This window comes from Squalius cephalus (genome assembly GCF_949319135.1).
Source record: "Squalius cephalus genome assembly, chromosome: 16".
Lineage (NCBI taxonomy): Eukaryota > Metazoa > Chordata > Actinopteri > Cypriniformes > Leuciscidae > Squalius > Squalius cephalus.
Window position 1 is genome coordinate 25,614,982 of NC_137137.1, and position 22,718 is coordinate 25,637,699.

General features: G+C 35.8%; 2 protein-coding genes across 4 annotated transcripts in view; one reads left to right on the top strand and one right to left on the bottom strand.

The window, feature by feature from the left end:
- On the bottom strand, nt 1–6,483 carry LOC307173612 (uncharacterized protein). The gene is made up of 4 exons (XM_079896836.1): nt 6,387–6,483; nt 6,065–6,175; nt 5,795–5,879; nt 1–1,781 (listed from the first exon to the last, which is right to left on the bottom strand). Exons 1-4 carry the CDS (start codon nt 6,471–6,473, stop codon nt 1,540–1,542), a joined length of 525 nt encoding a protein of 174 aa, XP_079752962.1. The 5' UTR covers nt 6,474–6,483; the 3' UTR covers nt 1–1,539.
- Nucleotides 1–22,718, top strand: part of slc18a1 (solute carrier family 18 member A1) — a 39,255-nt gene that overhangs the window by 71 nt on the left and 16,466 nt on the right. For 2 of the 3 annotated variants that reach the window (XM_079896833.1, XM_079896834.1), the window contains exons 2-4: nt 14,849–14,978; nt 15,383–15,722; nt 15,845–15,903. In XM_079896833.1, coding sequence (XP_079752959.1) covers nt 14,864–14,978; nt 15,383–15,722; nt 15,845–15,903 — 514 coding nt within the window. In that variant the 5' untranslated portion in view covers nt 14,849–14,863. Of the gene's footprint in view, nt 1–11,924; nt 12,049–14,848; nt 14,979–15,382; nt 15,723–15,844; nt 15,904–22,718 lie in introns of those variants that run through there. The other variant, XM_079896832.1, reaches the window with a different exon arrangement.

Sequence of the window (22,718 nt, forward strand, 5' to 3'; positions counted from 1 at the left end):
GGCTATTTTATTTACTTTAAACCTCGGATGAAGTGATTATTTTCTCTTTAATACAGAATATGCTGCGTCTGCGTCATTAATAAATCATTGACATAAAATGTTATGATAACCAATCACTTACTTTTGTCACCGATGTAGGCTAGTCCACCTCGCTATGTTGGCGATTATAACCTTGTTTTATACAGTCTGTGCGTTAAACGTTACCTAGATTGTTTAAAACCGTTCCCTCACACACACACCCAAAGAGTGTACGCATACACCTTGTGTAGTCTTGTAGATTAGACAAGTGCGGGTGCGCATTTAGATTTTCACGCTTTCACTGTGTGATTTAGTCAGTTTATATCATTTAATATAGTTAATCTAATATAATATCACACAAAGAGTGCAGTTTTTCTCCAGATATTAACATGATAATAAATGTGATTTAATAAATTGATAATTGAAAAGTTTACTTTTAGACACCATATTGCCTGTTTTAACTATTTCGCCAACGAAAATAGTTGAAAACTAAGCCAAAGCACTGTATTTGCGTCTCTGAGAAACACTGAGGTATTTCCTTACTGAATTATGAATCAGCTTTTTGAACGAATCAGTTGAATCACAATGACTCACTCATTAACAATGAATTGCTGCCACCTACTGGCGGTTTTAATTTCACATTTAAAGTATCTTTTCATGTTTTAAATAATTTTACATATCAATATTCAACGTTTTATGTTTTAAACAAAACATTATTTATGTCTGTGTAAAATCTAAATGCCATTTCAAATGCAACTTTTGTGTTTCCTCTCCATTGCAAAGATTTTGTTGATATTATTTAATTTGATTGGTAACAGCCCTATTGTGACTTATTATTATAATTTAATTTAATGTATGAAATTGACACAAAAGATGATGCATGCATATATTTAGGTTTAAAAATACATTTATAAAGGTAAAAATGCCAATGAAGGTAAAAATCTATTGAAACTTATTGGAAAAATGATTTCTGTCACTGCTGTGAACTGAACCGCCACACAGAATATGAAGAATTTCAAAAACTTTAGGAGTCGGCTGTCCTCGGCAGTCCTAAACATGCCAAGTTACCAGCACAATAACACACTCAGCAAAATATTGTCTAATTATCGTTATCGATTAATCATCAACCTTCATTTTTTTTGTCAATTTTGCACACCAATGAAGAATATTTTGGTCAATTTAGTCAGCTTTTTCAATGAACCAGAGAGAAACTTTGAGAAGAAGGAGAATGGAACGGTCTAGCTACAGTACACTAATAATAGCAGTAAGGCTTTCCTCTGTGTACACACATATCCATAGAAAGTACAATTTTGCCTATATTATTGGTGTCCCCTTCAAAAAATTGCTCGTGAGGAATGTTATGTTTATTGTCCCCCCCAACATTTAGATGAAATTTACGCCCCTGCCCGTGTCCGTTATGGATCTCGCTAAATTCTCATTCAGAACACGTAATATTTAAAAAGTTCAGAAAAGTAATATTTCACACTCCGTTCCATAGATGTCTGTGAAGAACCAGTCCCTTTAGGACCTCTGATCGGGATGGCACACTCCCTGTCCGCGAGGGCCGTCGGGTTGCGCGCGGCAGGACAGGTTCTTCTCGCAGTCGCAGCGGTCCAGTCTCCGCCGGAATTTGGCGCGTCCCCGCAGCAGGCAGACCTCGCCCAGAGCGGGCACGCGCTGACACCTCCTGCCAGTCAAATACAAGGCGCAGCACAGACCCTCCTCACAGTCGCGCGAGCGCACGCACGGGGACATCTCGGGCACTGCAGGCAAAATCATTTATATATAATTAGGGGCAGTAAGGAAACTAAATGAACCACAGCGTCAAACCAAGAAGATTTTAAGCTTTTCTATTTTTTTTAATGCTTTGAACAACAAAACAATACAACATAGGTTACATTTTAGAGCCAGGGGAACATGGAAGTGAAAAAAAGATAGAAAATGCTCAGGACAGTGTAATTAATGAATGCAATTTCTACAAATATCCACTTTTTAATTATCAGTTGTTTTCTAAATAAAATTATGGCACAAGGTGGAGACTGACTGTATCCCAGTAGGATTTTTTTTCTTATTGAAATCTAACTTCCCTCCATCTCGTGAACTCGGATGTGCGTCATTGCTTATGTTGCACGAATGCCCACTACTGGCGGAACTCGTGCATAAGATTTAAATTAAACACTAAGCCCTCGATCACTTGGAATTCACTATGGAGCTGGTTTATTATTTAACCCCCCTTTTTACTTATGAATTTGTTTTATGCACCATTCTATATAAGTTGTTGGAGAAAATATATAAAATCCTATGAGCTGTTGGAGAAAAATAACCTAGACAGCAACATAGAGTTGGCCAAGATCTGGCCCACATCTGCTACACGTGGATTCCACACGGCCCAGTTGTGGGCCGGATCTGGGCCTACACTATGTTGCTGTCTGGGAAAATTACACAAATGAAAAAAAAATCAATAGTATAAACTTTGACTGTGAATAGCTACGAGTATTATGCTATTAAATCTCAACATAATTAATATATTATGCACTATTATGCTATTAATTCTCAAAATAATAAATATATCATACACTTCAGTTGCGCGATCTGCTTTGACGTCACAATCAAGTTGATATTGTGGGATATAGAGCTACTTGAAGTGTACATTGCAGATTCGCTCCCTCTGTCAAAATCGAGGGGACAAGGGTCTGTCCATATAACCTTCCCACATCCACTTCATGAAGTGTAATGGTAACGCACATCAAAATGGTGACAGGTGTTCCCCTGAGAGTAAGTGCTTAGGGAAGTTTGCAAGCGCGTGTCTAAAAGTGGAATGGAACGCAGCCTCAGTCTTCATTAGTTTACTTGAAATTTTTTATCATCTGAAATGTGCTACGATTTATATTCCAAAGTGACATACTATAGCCTAATGCAACGTGACATATACACTCACCTAAAGGATTATTAGGAACACCATACTAATACTGTGTTTGACCCCCTTTCGCCTTCAGAACTGCCTTAATTCTACGTGGCATTGATTCAACAAGGTGCTGAAAGCATTCTTTAGAAATGTTGGCCCATATTGATAGGATAGCATTTTGCAGTTGATGGAGATTTGTGGGATGCACATCCAGGGCACGAAGCTCCCGTTCCACCACATCCCAAAGATGCTCTATTGGGTTGAGATCTGGTGACTGTGGGGGCCATTTTAGTAAAGTGAACTCATTGTCATGTTCAAGAAACCAATTTGAAATGATTCGAGCTTTGTGACATGGTGCATTATCCTGCTGGAAGTAGCCATCAGAGGATGGGTACATGGTGGTCATAAAGGGATGGACATGGTCAGAAACAATGCTCAGGTAGGCCGTGGCATTTAAACGATGCCCAATTGGCACTAAGGGGCCTAAAGTGTGCCAAGAAAACATCCCCCACACCATTACACCACCACCACCAGCCTGCACAGTGGTAACAAGGCATGATGGATCCATGTTCTCATTCTGTTTACGCCAAATTCTGACTCTACCATCTGAATGTCTCAACAGAAATCGAGACTCATCAGACCAGGCAACATTTTTCCAGTCTTCAAGTGTCCAATTTTGGTGAGCTCGTGTAAATTGTAGCCTCTTTTTCCTATTTGTAGTGGAGATGAGTGGTACCCGGTGGGGTTTTCTGCTGTTGTAGCCCATCCGCCTCAAGGTTGTGCGTGTTGTGGCTTCACAAATGCTTTGCTGCATACCTCGGTTGTAACGAGTGGTTATTTCAGTCAAAGTTGCTCTTCTATCAGCTTGAATCAGTCGGCCCATTCTCCTCTGACCTCTAGCATCAACAAGGCATTTTCGCCCACAGGACTGCCGCATACTGGATGTTTTTCCCTTTTCACACCATTCTTTGTAAACCCTAGAAATGGTTGTGCGTGAAAATCCCAGTAACTGAGCAGATTGTGAAATTCTCAGACCGGCTGTCTGGCACCAACAACCATGCCACGCTCAAAATTGCTTAAATCACCTTTCTTTCCCATTCTGACATTCAGTTTGGAGTTCAGGAGATTGTCTTGACCAGGACCACACCCCTAAATGCATTGAAGCAACTGCCATGTGATTGGTTGATTAGATAATTGCATTAATGAGAAATTGAACAGGTGTTCCTAATAATCCTTTAGGTGAGTGTATAACGTCAAATAAGCCAAATGTAGACACTTAAAAGTAGACACTTCAATATATCTATATCTTTCATGTCTGTGCGAGATATTTTACTCTGCTGAGTTTTGGTTAATTTTTTGTTATGTGCTTCAGGAAGAAGTTCATGGAGACCGAAACAGCAAGCATATTTGGTTTCTTTATTTTAAGAAAGTACAACCTTTTGCTGTCATTTTGAAGATACACAGATAAATATAGACCCTTTACTATTTTGAATGATGCATTACTCTTATCTGAAAGAGTATTTTAAGTTGTTTCCGCTGATATGATCCGAGCTATCGCTCTGGCGCCTCATGCCCACACACACAACATATCAGTTCTTTCCACATTGCTAACATGACTTGACATTGCAGCCTCTTATGAGACAACTAAACATTGAAAAGTTGTTTGTTACTCAATTTAATTTGCCTGTACAATATGTAGGCGGTGTCGCTCAGCTTGAGCATGTTGTGGTGTTATTTCAAACACATTTTGTGCGTATGTGACGGATGCTATTTTGAGTGGAGATTGGGACACAAGAAAAGTACAAATCCTTCTTTACATAATAGTTTAGCAACCACCGTGACTAACGACTCATTCATTGAAGCGATCATGCCGAATGAGGGATATGCGAGCAGTTTAAGTTTCTCTTTAAATAAGTTTGTTATAGTCTTGGCTTTTAAAATTGGCCTAAATGTTGTTTGTAATGAATGGCACTATAATGTATTTTTATTTTGTATATAATTTTCTTTTTTTCTGTTTTGAATAGGCATTTCAGCAATTGTTGTGCGTGTTTGTACTGTCTTTAAAATAGTGTGATATCGACCATCATCCCCCCTGCCCTCTGAGATATCAAAAAATATACCCTCGGCCATCAAAAAAATCAATATTGGGTGATCACTATTCTTTCTTCCCACATATTATTTTGGATTTTTTTGGTAACACTTTACAATAAGGTTCATTAGTTAACATTAGTTAATGTATTAACTAACATGAACTAACCATGAGCAATACATTTGTTACTGTATTTGTTAATTTTTGTTAACATTAGTTAATAAAAATACAGCTGTTCATTGTTTGTTAGTGTTAGTTCACAGTGCATTAACTAATGTTAACACAATTCTAATAAAATATTAGTAAATGTTGATATTAACATTAACAAAGATTAATAAAGGCTGTATAAGTGCAATTCATTATTCATGCTAATTAATGTAGTTAACTAATGTTAACTAATGAACCTTATTGTAAAGTGTTACCAAATTTAGGCTAAATGTTAAACTTAATATGAAAATTGATAACCAGCCATTGCATTGTCCTAGTTTATCAATGCACTCTTCGGAACTGTTCATTTTGAGTTAACAGTTTAATAATTTGTCTTTTTAACCTCAGTTGTTCTGTACATATATAACTTTACTGTAGATATAATGTTGTTGACACAGCAATGTTCACTCGTGAAGAGTTTTTACAGAAATATTATGTCTGTCCTGAACTTGCAAGAATGGGGAAAATATCTAATAGTAATCAATACCTGACCAAAAGTATAATCAAAAACATGACTTTAAGTTATAAAAAAAGAAAAGAAAAAAAAGCAAGAATAAATAATTCTCTCTCCTCACCTTTTTGACTTCCTCGCCCATCCAACTGAATCTTTGTCTTGGCAGCATTTTGCTGTTTTTTCTTGGAGCCTTTGCATTCAGGTCCCTTGTGACAGACAATCATTTTAATCAGCCTTTAATTTCTGAAAGAATGTCCATTTAATGAACTTGAATATGCTGACAGAAAATTGTGATTGTGAGTTTGATATCAATGATATTAAGCTATCCAATGAGGCACGGTCAGACATAACTTCAATATAGTGCTGAATCAAATTAGCAAGAATATCTTACTTTTGAAGCGGTGCATTCTTGTGAACCTTCTCTGATTCCTTGGAGACCTGAGGTTCTTCTAACAGAATTATGGGAATTTGCAACTGTGTCACTCCGTAAATGCAATATTGACTAGAAGAGATTGTTGAGCTCATGTCAAACAGACTTTAACAAAAGCAATTAAAAGTTTTGAAAGTGCAAACAAGTAATGACAATAAGCATAGAGATCTTCTTTTATGACACTAATAGCTTTGTGTGTTCATTAGTTGTATGATATTTTTCCAACATAAACATACGAAGGCACACAAAAACATTTTAAGGGTTTAAGAATGTATATTCTTACCTCTTGAGAGTTTGTCATTTCTCTGGAGGAGTGTATAATGTTGGAATCCAGGCACTGTACTGCAGAAATAAAAGACAGCCAAAACATAGCAATAATTGTCAGCATTGTTGAATCAAAACTGTCCTGACCACAATGAGCCTGTGTGCAAGAGCAAGACCTTGAGCTCTAGTGTGGAAGAGCAACTTCTCCCGTGTTTTAATGGACCTACGGCAATTACCCAAATTAAACGTTGAGGGAAAAAAAGAAGAGAAGAAAGAAAGGGTCTTTCATTAGTGGTTACTTTCTGAGTGTTCTAATGTTTATAGTCTCAGCTCATGTAGGAAGTGTGTAGTGCATTGCAGTGGCAATTAAGGCAAATTATGGCCCGTACGCATAACAAACATGAAAGCTTGGATGTACCTTTCATGGCACGTGAATCCACATAGACCCTTTACACATGTAACACCTTTGAAACTTGTTATGATGAAAAATTTGACATCCTCTAAATGACAGCCATCATGTAACCGCATCAGTAGACTCGGATGTAAGTTGCTTCCTGCAACGGAACAGATGATTATCTACACCTTGAATGCTGGCTTAGGGGGGGGGGAACTCAAAATCCATGTTTCTCACCGGACTAGGAGGTAGATGATAATAACAGTGCCGATCTGTGCCGGTTAAGTCACTAAATAAAAATGTCTTGTTCAGCTAAAACATTTATGTCATGTCAACTACAGATTTATTGTTCAACAAATGATCAATTAGTAACAAGTTGCTTTAATTTGTCATTACTTAATTCTTACATACAGCTTTACATGACTCACCTATGTATTTAACTATAAATCATATTTCTCTCTGTCTGTCTATCTGTGTATGTCTTTCTGTCTGTCTGGTGACTTGAAACAAAAACAAAAACAACTATGACCAAATTTATTAAATACACTAAATATAACTAAACATTATTCATTCCGAATTACAAATATGTAGCCTACTTATACAAATATGTCCTCATAATGGTTTAACCAAAGGACATTTTTTCTGTAGTTCAATCAACATTTAAAATACAATTTGTCTGAATTTGTTGGATTTTTGTTTTACATTGTATGTCTGTCTGTTTTTTTTTTTTGTTTTTTTTTTTACTTTTCCAAGAAACATCACCTATATTCCTACACTATTACTATTACCCTTTCAGTATATTAAATGATTCCTGTCAAAACTGGTTGTATGTTATGGGGACCAAATGTCCCCACAAGGATAATACCGGTCATTTTTGACCTTGTGGTGTGGGGACATCTTTTAGTTTTTTTGTCACCATGAGTATAACTGCTTAACATTTGAAAATGTAACAATGCTGAATGTTTTCTGTGAAGGTTGTGTTTAGGGGTTGGATTAGGATAGAATATACTTGTACAGTATAAAAGCCATTATCTTAATGGAAAGTCCCCATAAAACATGGAAACCCAACATGTGTGTGTGCACGTGCTTGTGCGTGTGTGTGCGTGCACTTGTGTGCATGTGTGTTTGTGTATTTGTGCTGAACATAGGGCAGGTGATGGAAGATCACCCACCAGTCTTCAAACCCTCAGGCTGATTTATAAAAGCCAGCCATGTTCAGATAGACAGAGCAGAAGCAGACTCCAAGCCCTTTAGCATAAGCACATTCTTCAAGCTCATATTCATCTCAGTGTTATTTTAGTATCATAAATATACTATTATAGTTTTTGTTAATATTTTTTAATTATTTATTTTTATATTTTCTGTTATTTTTAATTTTAGTTAAAGTTGTATTCATTTAGTTGTGTGTTTTTGTCATAGTTGTATTTAATTATTTTTTTTAAAACATGCATGTATAGTTTTTATTGCATTTTAGTTTTTAGTTTATTTAGTTTGAGTTACTTTAACTAAACTTTTAACTTTTTAACTACAGTTTTTTTCGATTGCTAAACAACAATGAGCACAACTGGAGCTACATGTGCAAAACTCTAACTACAGTCTGCACTACCAACAGTCACCTGAGCTAAACAGTTCACATCACCTACAAAACTCACTCCAAGCAACACAACTCTTAACACATGGCTCAAAACAGGCTCAGTGCAGCCAAACACTATGCACAACCCTCACTGAGATAACACACACTGTCACTCAGAACACACTGAGAGTAAAAACACTAGCATCAAACACCAATACAGAAAATACAAACTTTTCATCTTTACAGTTTGAACAATTTCAGTGACTTCATACAAAGTAATATTTTCTTCAAAGAAAAGAGTGACATTTTTTCACATGATTTATTTAATTTTTCAGAACATAACAATTCTTTAAGGTAAATGAAAATGAGCAGTTTGCTTCAATAGTCTGTAGTAATTTACGGAATTACAGTAATGAGAAAAAAAAAAAGGTAGAAACTATAAGTACATACGAACATGTAATGTAATGTAATGTAATGTAATGTAATGTAATTCGAACAAATAATTGAGGGGCTAATCCTGCCTCTCTCTAGCATCAGGCCACAGGTTTTCATCAACATCACATCTAATGTTCTCTCTTGCCATGCACCTGGGGAAGAACCTTCTGGAGTGCCTTATCCATCCCTGGCAGTCGTGTCCTCACATCCGGCACGCATGGCTTCCAAAAGAGACCTTTGGTCATGTGGGTGGTGACCAACACTTTCCACCTCCACCCATACAGAAAAACAATATATTGAAATATATTTTACGTAAAGTGTCGAAAATATATGTGGCATATATTCCAAATACATTGAAATATATTTGCATTGTTGGTCACTTATATTTATCATTTTGAAATGAAATATAACAAAAATATATGATGTTGCAGTAAGTGTGAAATATATTTCTAAACTCTTAACACAGACTCACACCTACAAAACACAATTGGCCAAATGGTTAATTGTCTTCTCAAAAACACATTTTGTTAAATATACACTAACTCTTCATTTCAAAACAGAACACATGTTTCTCTGTGCACACACTAACTTTACCAAAACACTGGAAATCTGACTCAAAATGAAATTATTCTGTCAAAGAATAACACTTGTTTTCACTTCACAAGGTACATGCAGTCAATCAAAGTACACCAGGTTTCAAAATACTGGCTATTGTTGACATTACTAAAACTGCATAGACTTTTATGTTTCAGTTTTACAGGTATCTGCATGCAAAACATGCAATCCACCGTTTTACAGTAAATTTCTTGGTTGGGAACTGTATGTCCACATGTACAGTACTGTTCACATTCATAAACATTCCAGTAAAAAGCAAATCAGTTTTTATTCCTTTACTGTTTACTACAGGAGGTACAGTAGAAAAATATCCATGAAACACACAAGAGCATTCTGAACAAAAAAACAACAGCAAAAACATTACATTTTGTCCAGGTCGACGCCTTTTGGCCAGATTGAATCCTGCCTCATCTATGTATATGAATTCATGAGGGGCCTGGTTGGCCTCCAATTCCATAACTCTCAAAACAAAGTTTATGTAAATCATATCATCACTGTATACTATACTGTACTGTAACATATTACTGTGTAGGTTACCTACTTGCAAAGTGCAAAGCTTATAGAACTGGACATTGAATTGAATATACAGTACACTATATCTGGACATATTGTCGTTGTAGCTCCTTGACTCTCTCACTGATATATTGTTTTTGAACTGATATCATTGCAGAAGCAGAGTTTTTTTAAAAAAAACTTTCATATTGTAAAATATTAGTACAATTTGAAATAACTGATTTCTTTTTAAAAATATGTATGTCATGTGTAAAATGTAATTTACAGTATTCCTGTGATGAAAAGCTGGATTTTCAGCATCATTACAGGAAGATGCATATGGACTCGAAAAGCTTGTTTCTTCATGACATTGTTCAAAAGCAACACATTTTGCTAGCAATCAAAATCACATTTTGCTAAAATCATGAAATTTACAAAAATGGTAAAAGTTTCATGTAAATGGTAAATAAATGCAGTCCATACTGTATCTAAGGTTTGGAATATTGTTTTTGCTGTTGTGGGATGTTGTGTGTTAACATTTGTAAATACTACAAAAACACTCTATAATTTTGTTGGGAGGTATAGCTTGTCTGTTAAGAAAATTTAAGCATTATGGAAATGTGTTCACTGACTGCATATTGTGTGAAAAATACAAGAAATATGTGAATGGTATGGCCACAAAAGACTGATGCTGTGCTAATTGTGTTTAGAGTTTTGAAAATGTGAACACTGGTTGGACAAACGCTTGTTAGCGACTGAAAAAAACTGTAACTAAAATATATTTATTGGGCCAATTTCGAATATTTGCATATATTCCAAAAATATATTTCAAATATATTTATTTTGTGTATGGGAGCCTTTCAGCTGAAATTGCAATCAGCAGTGTTTGAAAGGCACAAGGCTGAAATCTATTCTGTTTTGAATGTGTGGTTCACAGTTTTGACAGCAGTGTGTTAGCATTTGAACAAAGTGTTGTAAATCCACAGTGTTGTGCAGGTTGTGGTTAAAGTCATGGGATAAGTGTGTAGAGTTTTGAAAACTGTGTTCAAGCAATGAAAAACGAACTAGAGTTTGGTCTACATGAACTGCTGCTGTGCAGACTGTAGTTAGAGTTTTGCACATGTGACTCCAGTTGTGCCCACTGTCGTTTAGCAATCGAAAAAAACTGTAAATGAAAATGAGAAATGCAACAATAGCTGAAAAAATGATTTAGAAAAAAAAAAAAAGTATGGTTTTAGTTCTGTTAATAAACCTGATTATGTGTGTGTGATCTTGTTTTAACTTACATTGTGAGGACCAAATGTCCCCTCAAAGATACTACAACGTAAAAAAAATTGACGCTGTTGGTCCGGCCCTGCAAGGAAAACAGCTTATAAAACATAGTAATGGTTTTTGAAAATGTAAAAATGCAGAATGATTTTCTTTGTGATGGGTAGGTTTAGGGGTAGAATTAGGGAATATACAGTTTGTACAGTATACAAATAATTATGTCTGTGGAATGTGCGTGTGTGTGTGTGTGTGTGTGTGTGTGTGTGTGTGTGTGTGTGTGTGTGTGTGTGTGTGTGTGTGTGCGTGTGCGCGTGTGCGTGTGCCTGTTTGCGTATTTGAATTACCAGAGATGGCACAGGGCAAAGGTAAAATCTGTTGAGTCATTTAACATTTTCCATAGATGTTCTGTGGCTGAACGAACATTACACAGGAAATGAAACTGACACAGGTTACGATGGATCTGTAATCTGTAATTGTCACTGACTTTTGATATTATTTGTAAGACTTTGTGTCAAATAATGAACAATCACCATTGGTTTCATATTCCAACAATTAGGTCGCTGTTGTAAACCTGAAAAGTAGCAGCTGATTGTGTGTGTTGAGGCTGGATGAGAGATCACAGATAAAGGCTCATTGTGATGAAAAGAAGCCTGCAGGTCATTCATCTACCCAATAAAGAGCAGCAGATGCACACAATTACTCTTGTTATGACGCAGTGTTAGTTTGTGTGTGCGTGTACGTGTACATGTCTGTATATTTCCCTCAACAAATCCCATGCAGCAGTGGACACAGCCACCACCCTTCCTTTAGCAACACCCACAAATCCAACAACTGACCCCTGCATCACGCACACCTGAATACACTGAATACACTCCTGCGCTGGAGAAGAGAATGCATCCAAAGGTAAAACTGATTAAGATATTTCATTTATATATAAGGCAGTGACCAGAGACTGATTATGGATTACATTTTGTTTTATAATGTCAGAAAAGTATATGTTTTGTATTTTATGATGGATTTTCTTGTATTTCTTTTCAGCCTCGTATCAAAAAACATGATTGGTAGTCACCAAAATACTAATAGTTAAGTTAAAAAAAACATAAACTCTCTCTTTAATAACTGTTAAATGTTTGGGAACACAAAATGGTAATGTGGAGAGGTTGAGTGATAGCTGGATAAAACAATAAGGAGCTGACTTATGTTGCAAGCATGGTCTCAGTTAACAAGTATTGACATAGGTGTTGACTTGTGGATCTGCTCTTTGTTGTATGTGCGTATGGCCGTGAACAGGAGTCTTATGTTCACCAAGGATGCATTTATTTGACCAAAAACTGCTATAAAAACAGCAATATTGTGAAATAGTATTGCAATGTAATTTTTTATTTATTTTATTTTATAATGTAATTTATTCTTGTGATGGCAAAGCTGATTTTTTTGCATCATTACTCCAGTTTTCACTGTCTAATAATCTTGTTGAAATCATTCTAAGATGCTGATTTGCTGCTCAAGAAACATTTATTATTATTAAAAATATTGAAAACAGTTGCTCTGCTTAACATTTTACAAAGTTCCAAAGAAAATCATTTTATATTTGAAATCTTTTTTTGTAATAACATAAATGTCTTTACAGTCACTTTTGCTCAATTTATTGTGTCCTTGCTGAATAAATGTATTACATCACTTAAATTAAATGTATAAATGTTTTATTTTTTGAAGCGTAGTGAATGCAATGTGATACAATAAGCTATAGCTTTAGTATTCATCACAGCATATGACAAGGGCATTTTATCTTTAAGTTATGTATGTACACAAGACAAGAAAGTCAAGTCAAGTCAAAAACACAAAATACTGCCCATTTTTCCAAGGGCAATATTGATAAGCATTGACAGTTAAAGATAAAAGGAGTGTTTTGAAACACTGAGTCTGTTCCTCATGTGCCCTTCAGCAGCTGTAATCATATTGTTGAAACTCAATCACACAGCACATAATTCATGCCCTGCTGAAAGAGCCCATCAAGAACAAACCTGTCCTCAAGACATCCCAAAAGACTGAATAGAGACCTGAGCCTGAGTTACAATACCGGTACTCTATTTTCAATACTTGTTGGATGTTTGTTGGATGTGAATTAGATCAGGAGTTCTCAAAATTGTTAGGCTATCTCTAAACATCCAAGTACCACCTAGTGTCAACAATCTTCCCTCAGATTTATCTTTTTTTAAATGTTCTTCAAGTGTACAGTTAAGGACTGTGAGCAATATGCCATTTGTAATTTTTTTAGTTCATATAATATTCTTGTAGTTCAGATTAATCATGGAGCTGCAACATCATGCCTTGACCTTTCCCTGAACTACAGGAATATTATATAAATATATTTTCTTTTTCAGTAACACTTTACAATAAGGTTCATTAACAATGGTTAACTAGTTAATATGAACTAAGAATGAACAATGCTTCTTCAGCATTTATTAATCTTAGTTAATATTGATTTCAGCATTTACTAATACGTTATAAAATCAATTTGTTAATATTAGTAAATGCACTGTGAACTAACATGAACAAACAATGAACAGATGTATTTGTATTAACTAACATTAACAAAGATTCATAAATACTGTAACAAATGTATTGCTCATTGTTGGTTCATGGTTCATGTTAGTTAATACATTAACTAATGTTAACTAATGAACCTTATTGTAAAGTGTTATTTTCTCCTAACACTTATATTTGAGTAATTTTTATACCAGTTTTTGTAAAAAAAAAAAAAAAAAAAAAAAAAAGGACAATTAATATCACTTCTCAGTGCCAGGTTTTGTGCCAAAAAGTCAAGTCAAGTCACCTTCATTTATATAGAGCTTTTTACAATACAGATTGTTTCAAAGCAGATTTACAGTGTCTATTTTGGCTGTACAGCAGCTCTATAAGAAAGTCATTGTCTAGCTTTAGTAAGTTTTGAATTGATTAATTTCCATTGTAAAAATCACTAGTTATTAACTTAATGCATGCAGTACAGTAATTGCTCCATATAATAAATGTTTCATCTGTGTGTCCAATTTGACTCGGATCTGTAAAAGCAATTGGTTTCAGCATGTTCTGCAGATTTAAAAATGTTTTTTGGATTTGTTAATGACATTTTTACATATTTGTAATTTATTTAATATTCAGGCCCTCAATCTGTTCTCTATGATAGGATATAATGGAGCTAAAGGCCTCTATGCTCAAAGCATTCATCATTCATATTCGAAAAGCAGAATAATACTTGAATTGTTGGAAAATGTGAGAAATGTATGTTTTCGCAAAAAAAATATTAAGCAATTTAAAATATATTAATATAGAAAACAGTTAATTCAAATTGGAATAATACTTCAAAATATGAAAGTTTTTATTGTTTTTTTGTTTTTGTTTTCTTTATAAAAGAAATGCAGTCTGGATGAGCATACGAGATTTTATTCAAAAACATTTTAAAAATCTTACTGACCCCAAACTTTTAAACGGTATCTCATAATACATTTTATTAGGGAAATGAAAACATTTTCATTAATGAGGGTCTTTATATGTGCTGTACCTGAATCATTGTAATATATAACATTGTGACATACAAATATTACATGTTGTCTCTAAATTAATTTGAGGTTATTGCAAGTATGATAATTAACAAACATGAAAATACACACTGTGCTAATTTGAACAATAATTGTGTGTCCAGTGACAGAGGTCAATTATGGCTATGCTGAACCCTATGGACTGGATCAGTGAGAGCAGGGGCTCTCCTCGTCTGGTGCTTGTAGTTGTGTGTGTGGCCCTGCTACTGGATAACATGCTACTAACAGTTGTTGGTAAGTAAACAGCCATGCTAAACAAATGATAGATGTTGGAACATGGATGAAGAGATTTGCTGCCATTAAATGTAGCCTATATTTTATGTGCCTGTTTATGTAGCTGATCTTTCTGATTACAAGAAGGTGTCCACATAGTTTTGACTATGTACATCATTGGTTTCCCTTTAAGTCTATTCGGTATATGCAAAAAGTCAAAACATTAGAGGAAATGTAAAGTAGGCATAGTGTAAGACAAGCGACTCTGCTCTCAACAAGCCCATGACATTTACCAGTTTGCATCGGTTTGACCTCTGCCGCATACAGACCACAGCAGAGGGGAAGGGCTATTCGCAAACACACACTTGGGCACAGGTACCGGCTGTTCCTCTTCCCATCCTCACGTCACCTCTCATTCTCTCCAGTTCCCATCATCCCAACCTACCTGTATGCCACAGAGCACCAGACACAAGAGCGCCCGTCTGCCACCCCGTCTGAGGCTCAGCCCACCTATACCTCCATCATCTCTCTGTACGACAACACCACCTACACCATCACAGTCACCACTGCCAACCTCACCATCTCCTCCAGTGCACTGAGCACTAATGGAAGTTCCGGGGTCAACAGGAGTTCTGCTGACCGACATGGGTGTAAAGAGGACAGTGAGTTTTTGGAAGAGGAGAATGTGAGGGTTGGCCTGCTGTTTGCTTCCAAAGCCCTGGTGCAACTCATGGTCAACCCATTTGTAGGCCCACTCACTAACAGGTATTTACATGACATGCTTAGATAAGATCATCTAAAATGACTGTTATTTATCTGAAGTATAATGAAAATAGAGGACTGAATGAATGAATTAAACTGACATCTGACGCTTGCCTTTTTTATAGAATTGGATATCACATACCAATGTTTGCTGGGTTTGTCATCATGTTTGTCTCCACAATAAGTAAGTTATATGATGTAAGTATAATTATGACAGGTGGTGCAGTGGTTCTCAAGGCCAGGATCATGAACAGTTCAGTGTGCTCGTTGAATTCAGCCAAAGTGATTCCACTGGCAGAAAAAACTTTTAATTGGTACTCTATTCAGTGCCTGTTTATATTATATTAATGTTTATTATGTGTGTTGTCCAGGGCATGAAGTTAACTTTTTTGACCACCAGCCACTGTGGCGGGTGGATTTAAAAATCCACCTGCCACAGTGACTTTTTACCAGCCAGTTTTTTTTTTTTTTTTTGGCCTCATAAAAGGTGAAAAAAAGGAATTGCACAAACATTTGTTCTTTAACTTGTAAGAATACACATTTAAGTGCTGTCAAGTTATTAACGAGATCCATACAAGTAATAATAACTCTTAGAATACAGATATAGACCTAATGCAGCTCATATGTAAACAAATCACACGCGGCTGTGTTGATGGCTGGGCAGCTGTTAGTTACAGCGTTCAGGAACCGTTTAAGCAGAACTAAATTAATATTGTTATTACTGGTAAAGTTACCGGGTAGGCTACCGGACATTTTCTCACCGGTTCCCAACTCCCAACATCTGTGCAACTCAGCGTTGCATTATCATCTCATCTCACCAACAGTTTAATACTTAACTCACACATTCAAACGTAGTCAGAGAAGGGCCTCATCTTTCTCTCCGATCACATATACGTTCCGAAACACTCAAACTGCGCTGCTTTCACAGATGCTTTCTTTACTCCAGTAATGTGCCACCACATTTTTTAGCTAAAATCCAACGAAATGGCTGACTTCGTTTAAATGTCAAAGAACAACAGTTGCAAAAAAAAAAAAAAAAAAAAAAACCTTCGCAAAGACCCGGCCCCTTTAGTTACTGTTGCTATGTCCGACAAGCTACACCGCGCTCACGCCAAACCATGATCTTGCGCAATGAAAAACACATTTAGTCCATGAGCCAGGGGGGTCCATCGGTATCAACGGGGGGGCAAATGCTATCATTGTTTTTTGGCAAGGTATACACCCCTAGTATTAGAAAAATCACGATAGCAGTGCAGCGGTGGTAGCGAAATCACTTTTTTGAGCTCATGAAGTTACTAACCCCCTAAAATAAATTCCGTTTTTGAAATCTGGTGTATATCTGGTTTAGGCTCATGCTAGGGATATTATCAATATTCTATAATATGGTGCTTGGTATCGTTGGAAAGGGGACCTTTTAGGCTTTCATTTAAGCCCAGTACTGAATCTGTCTGACAAACACAGAGGTCACAAGACTTCTTTAAACCAGAAATAACACACATTTTTTCACAATTTCCGCCTAAACTGTATGCTTTCTTTTATCCCTGTGGCATGAAAGAAAAACATGGACACAAAACTCAACAACTTCAATACTCAAGGCACTCTGATGACTCAGAAAATGTATAATATACCCATACTATTTATTTGTGAGAGCCTTAAATTAGACTTGTGCAGCCAGCACAAGTCTTCAAAATAGAATAGAGCCAATAGAATGGACAAATAGAATACCCTATTAGTCCAGGGCCAAATGGCCTATTTATTCATGTACAGTTGTAATAAAAAGTAATTGTTTCAATAGTGTAGTCAATGGTGTTGTAAACATAACACTTGTAAATGGTTTAACAAAATGTTTCTATCATGTATTTTGATATTCAGATATGATGTCAGAAAGTAGCTCATGCACGGAATGTTGATGGATTTTGACAGTTTGACGAGGTTTTGTCAGTTTTGTGAAAAGATTGTTGGTTCAGTTGACTGGTTATAACAACACTACCAACTATGATCTTCAAACAACTTCCATTGAGTTCCAGGGGTATTAAATGTAAGTACAAAATACTTTTTCTCTTGTGCTTGTGAATTGGTGGGGAATAGTAGAAGTAGCTAATGTAAGCTTGGTGTTTTTAGCAGGCTAGCTATCTAGCAGGCTAGCTAGCTTGCAGGTTAAACAGTGTAACAGTAACTGCTATAGTGCAGTCAGGGCTCTCAAGTGTCACGTGACAGTCACTCATTTTTTTTTTGTCTTTTGACACTCGTGTCTTTTGTCACGCCCTCTCGCCACACATTGTATTTCTAACGCGGAAAAACTATTTATAATATATTTAATATGCCGCAGTGCCCAAAATGTCTCTGGCCGCGCCAGTCTCATTATGGACCCGGCAGGAATCAATCGCTGTAAAAATCTATTATTGTCTATCCATTATAAAAGTGCATCTATCCATTATCCATTATAAAAGTGCATCTATCCACTATAAAAGTGCATCTATCCATTATAAAAGTGCATCTATCCATTATAAAAGAGCATCCATCCATCATAAAAGTGCATCTATCCATCATAAAAGAGCATCTATCCATTATAAAAGAGCATCTGTCCATCATAAAAGTGCATCTATCCATCATAAAAGAGCATCTATCCATCAGAAAAGGGCATCTATCCATCATAAAAGTGCATCTATCCATTATAAAAGTGCATCTGTCCATTATAAAAGTCCATCTATCCATTATAAAAGAGCATCTATCCATCAAAAAAGTACATCTATCCATCATAAAAGGGCATCTGTCCATCATAAAAGTGCATCTATCCATTATAAAAGAGCATCTATCCATCAAAAAAGGGCATCTATCCATCATAAAAGTGCATCTATCTATTATAAAAGAGCATCTATCCATCAAAAAAGGGCATCTATCCATCATAACAGTGCATCTATCCATTATAAAAGTGCATCTGTCCATCATAAAAGTACATCTGTCCATCATAAATGTGCATCTATCCATCATAAAAGTGCATCTATCCATCATAAAAGTGCATCTATCCATCATAAAAGTGCATGTCTTCATGTTCATTTTATGAAGTATACTTAAGTAATTTTCAAGTATATTTTTTAAGTATACTTTATGTTGTAAGTATACTAATAATGTGTACTTGTAGTAAACGTGTGTACTATTTCAATACTGCTTGGGACTAAATTGGCCCACTTTTAGTATTTTTAGTATTTGTAAGAGTAAACTAAGTACACAACTAGTTTTCTCATTTGTAATGCATCTGTACTACAAGTGAACTTATAAGTATACTAGTAGTTTACTATTTTAATACAAGTAGTACATTTTTTATTTTATGAAAGTACAAACTGATGTGTGCTCTCAGTAAACTACTAGTTTCGTAGTTTATACTACAAGTATACTTGTAAGTTTTCTTTAATTGAACATAACATTATACTTATAGTTTACTATTTATATATTATTTTTGCACTTGAAAAATACCTTTAACTGTTCTTTAATTTTAAAAACATTTTATTAGCTTCATGCATCCTTTTTTAATCAACACTTGAATGTCAGTAAGTTTCATAAAGAAAGGCAACATTTTAAACAAAAAAGTAGAATTAGAGTAAATTGCTATACACTACCAGTGGACTAGCCTACACAGAAATTCAGATATGCAGAATTAGAAACATATCTGTTTTATATCAATATTCTAATCAATATTTTCAAACAATGTAAGTTTCATAAGACTGTATATGAAAAACTATGTAAAAAAAGTATATTTAATTGACTACTCAATCAAAAGAGTTAACACAACTACAAGACAAGTATACTTTGAATTCTTAATTATTCTTTTAAGTATATCTGGATCAAAAGATTGAGTTCAAGTACAGGCCAAATATACCTGGGCCCGTATTCATAAAGAATCTAATGCAAAGAGTAGCTCCTAGTGACAAAATTCTAAGAAAATTCTTAGAAATGTGGGCGTTTACTCTTAAAATTAAAGAAAAAATCCCAGTAAAGAAAAAAGTAATTCAGAAAACATCTTAACCCTTAAAAGAAGTCTTAAGGTCAAAATTGTAAGGAGTACGGACGAGGACTTTTCAGAGGCTGAAGAGATTCTTTAGCAGAGGAGAACATGGCAGAAAGACGAAGAGGGAGAAAAAATGTGTTGCAGACAATGGATGACAGTGAGTTAATAAGACGCTATAGATTAGATCGTGCAGGGATCATGTTTGTGACTGATCTTAGAGACGCGCTAACATCTCCGACACAGTGCAGAAATGCCATAGCGCCAGAAATGAAAGTAATCACTACATTACGATATTTGGCAACTGGGAAAATGCAACAATGCAGCAGTGTGTAATGTACACAGTCACATGTCATTTCAAAGTGAAGGCTTAGAATAGACCCTATACTTTTCACTCTTTTTTTCCTTCTTGGACAACCAGCCAATCACAGTCTTCAAAAGATTGTGTCATACATAGCAACGGGGTCAGCCCCGCCTCCTCACTAAGATGAAAGTTTTTGTCTTTTCCTTGCTCAGAGTTGCTCTCAGATTGGCCCCGAATCGCTCTTAAGCTAAGACTCTTATGTAAAAGTTTTTAAGCTAAATTAAAGGACAAGTTCGGTATTTTACACTTAAAGCCCTGTTTTCAGATCGTTTCTGATGAAATAGAACAGTTAAGATTTCGGTTTAAAATTTTACATTTTCGGTTTCTGGGGTAGCACCCCCCCACCTCCACAATGGCTGCATAGGTTCACTGGAACAATCCTTCCTAAAACGCATTAAACAAAAATTGCAGCAAAAGATGCATAGTGCACCTATGCAGCCATTGTGGAGGTGGGGGGGGGTGCTACCATAGAAACCGAAAATTCTCGGGACAGCAACATGTGTCCAAATTTCAATCTTAACCATTCTATTTCATCAGAAACGATCTGTAAACAGGGCTTTAAGTGTAAAATACCGAACTTGTCCTTTAAGAGTTTTCTGAGAGGATTCTTAGAATCTTTATGAATACGGGCCCTGTACTTTTCTCTCAGTATAAATCAAGTAGGCCTACACTGAAGTGTAATTTTAAGTCTATTTCTGAGAAGTACATAAAAAGTAGACTGAAAGTATACTTTCTTATTTTAAGTTTAAAAGAAGTATACTAAGTGTGAAAAACACCAAGCTTACATTAGCTACTGCTACTATTCCCAACCAATTCACAAGCACAAGAGAAAAAGTATTTTGTACTTACATTTAATACCCCTGGAACTCAATGGAAGTTGTTTGAAGATCATAGTTGGTAGTGTTGTTATAACCAGTCAACTGAACCAACAATCTTTTCACAAAACTGACAAAACCTCGTCAAACTGTCAAAATCCATCAACATTCCGTGCATGAGCTACTTTCTGACATCATATCTGAATATCAAAATACATGATAGAAACATTTTGTTAAACCACTTACAAGTGTTATATTTACAACACCATTTACTACACTATTGAAACAATTACTTTTTATTACAACTGTACATGAATAAATAGGCCATTTGGCCCTGGACTAATAGGGTATTCTATTTGTCCATTCTATTGGCTCTATTTTATTTTGAAGACTTGTGCTGGCTGCACAAGTCTAATTTAAGGCTCTCACAAATAAATAGTATGGGTATATTATACATTTTCTGAGTCATCAGAGTGCCTTGAGTATTGAAGTTGTTGAGTTTTGTGTCCATGTTGTTCTTTCATGCCACAGGGATAAAAGAAAGCATACAGTTTAGGCGGAAATTGTGAAAAAATGTGTGTTATTTCTGGTTTAAAGAAGTCTTGTGACCTCTGTGTTTGTCAGACAGATTCAGTACTGGGCTTAAATGAAAGCCTAAAAGGTCCCCTTTCCAACGATACCAAGCACCATATTATAGAATATTGATAATATCCCTAGCATGAGCCTAAACCAGATATACACCAGATTTCAAAAACGGAATTTATTTTAGGGGCTTAGTAACTTCATGAGCTCAAAAAAGTGATTTCGCTACCACCGCTGCACTGCTATCGTGATTTTTCTAATACTAGGGGTGTATACCTTGCCAAAAAACAATGATAGCATTTGCCCCCCCGTTGATACCGATGGACCAAATTTGGGGCCCTGGCTCATGGACTAATTGCGCAGCAGAGAGGACACTGACAACACGCTGACAGACAAGACAGTCCTGGTTACTTTTGATATTAAACAAAGTCTCAAAGTTAAAATTTGGTAATTTTTAAAGAAATTTAGACAATACCGTTTTGTGACTCTGTGGCCTAAACATATGAACGGATTAATAAAATTGTAAATTCATTTTAGATAAATATCATTTGCATTTACATTTGGGTTATGCAGTGTTTTTAAATTATATTTTACACTGGGGTGCCTTGAGATTTTATGCACTTTTGAAAGGTGCCCTGACTGAAAAAAGTTTGAGAAAGGCTGGCCTAATGTGTCTTGACAGATCACTGTGGTGCCTCAGTTAAAGCTGCTCGTGAACCGATCATCTCTTCCTTCTAGTTAATTTATAGCATCAAATAAACATGAATTAACATAAGTAGGAATCTGGTTAGTTTTAACTGCGGAAAGATGTCAGTAGGCCTACTCAGTATACTCCGTTTTTTCAAGTTCAAATCCTCCAACGTTGAACTCTCCTGACTGCTTTGTCGGACAAAAAAAGGCGGATTCGGCGGATTATGATTGGCCAGATCGCCTGTCAATCAAACTCCCCGTGAAGGGGCTCAGTGGCTACCTGCCAATGTGGCAGGTAGATTGACAGTGTTACCCGCCATTTGCAGAATTCACCCGCATTTGGCGTGTGGTCGGGTGTTAATTTCAGGCCCTGGTGTCGTCATCATGTTATTTTGACAGTTAAAGTGAGCTTGAAATGGAAATTTCTGCGTATGTTAAATTTTTTTGAGCACGTAAATTTTAATCGAAATGCATATCATTTATAAGCATTTATAGAGAATGTGAAGTTCACATCACGCCACATTGAATTTTGAGTAAACAGTTTC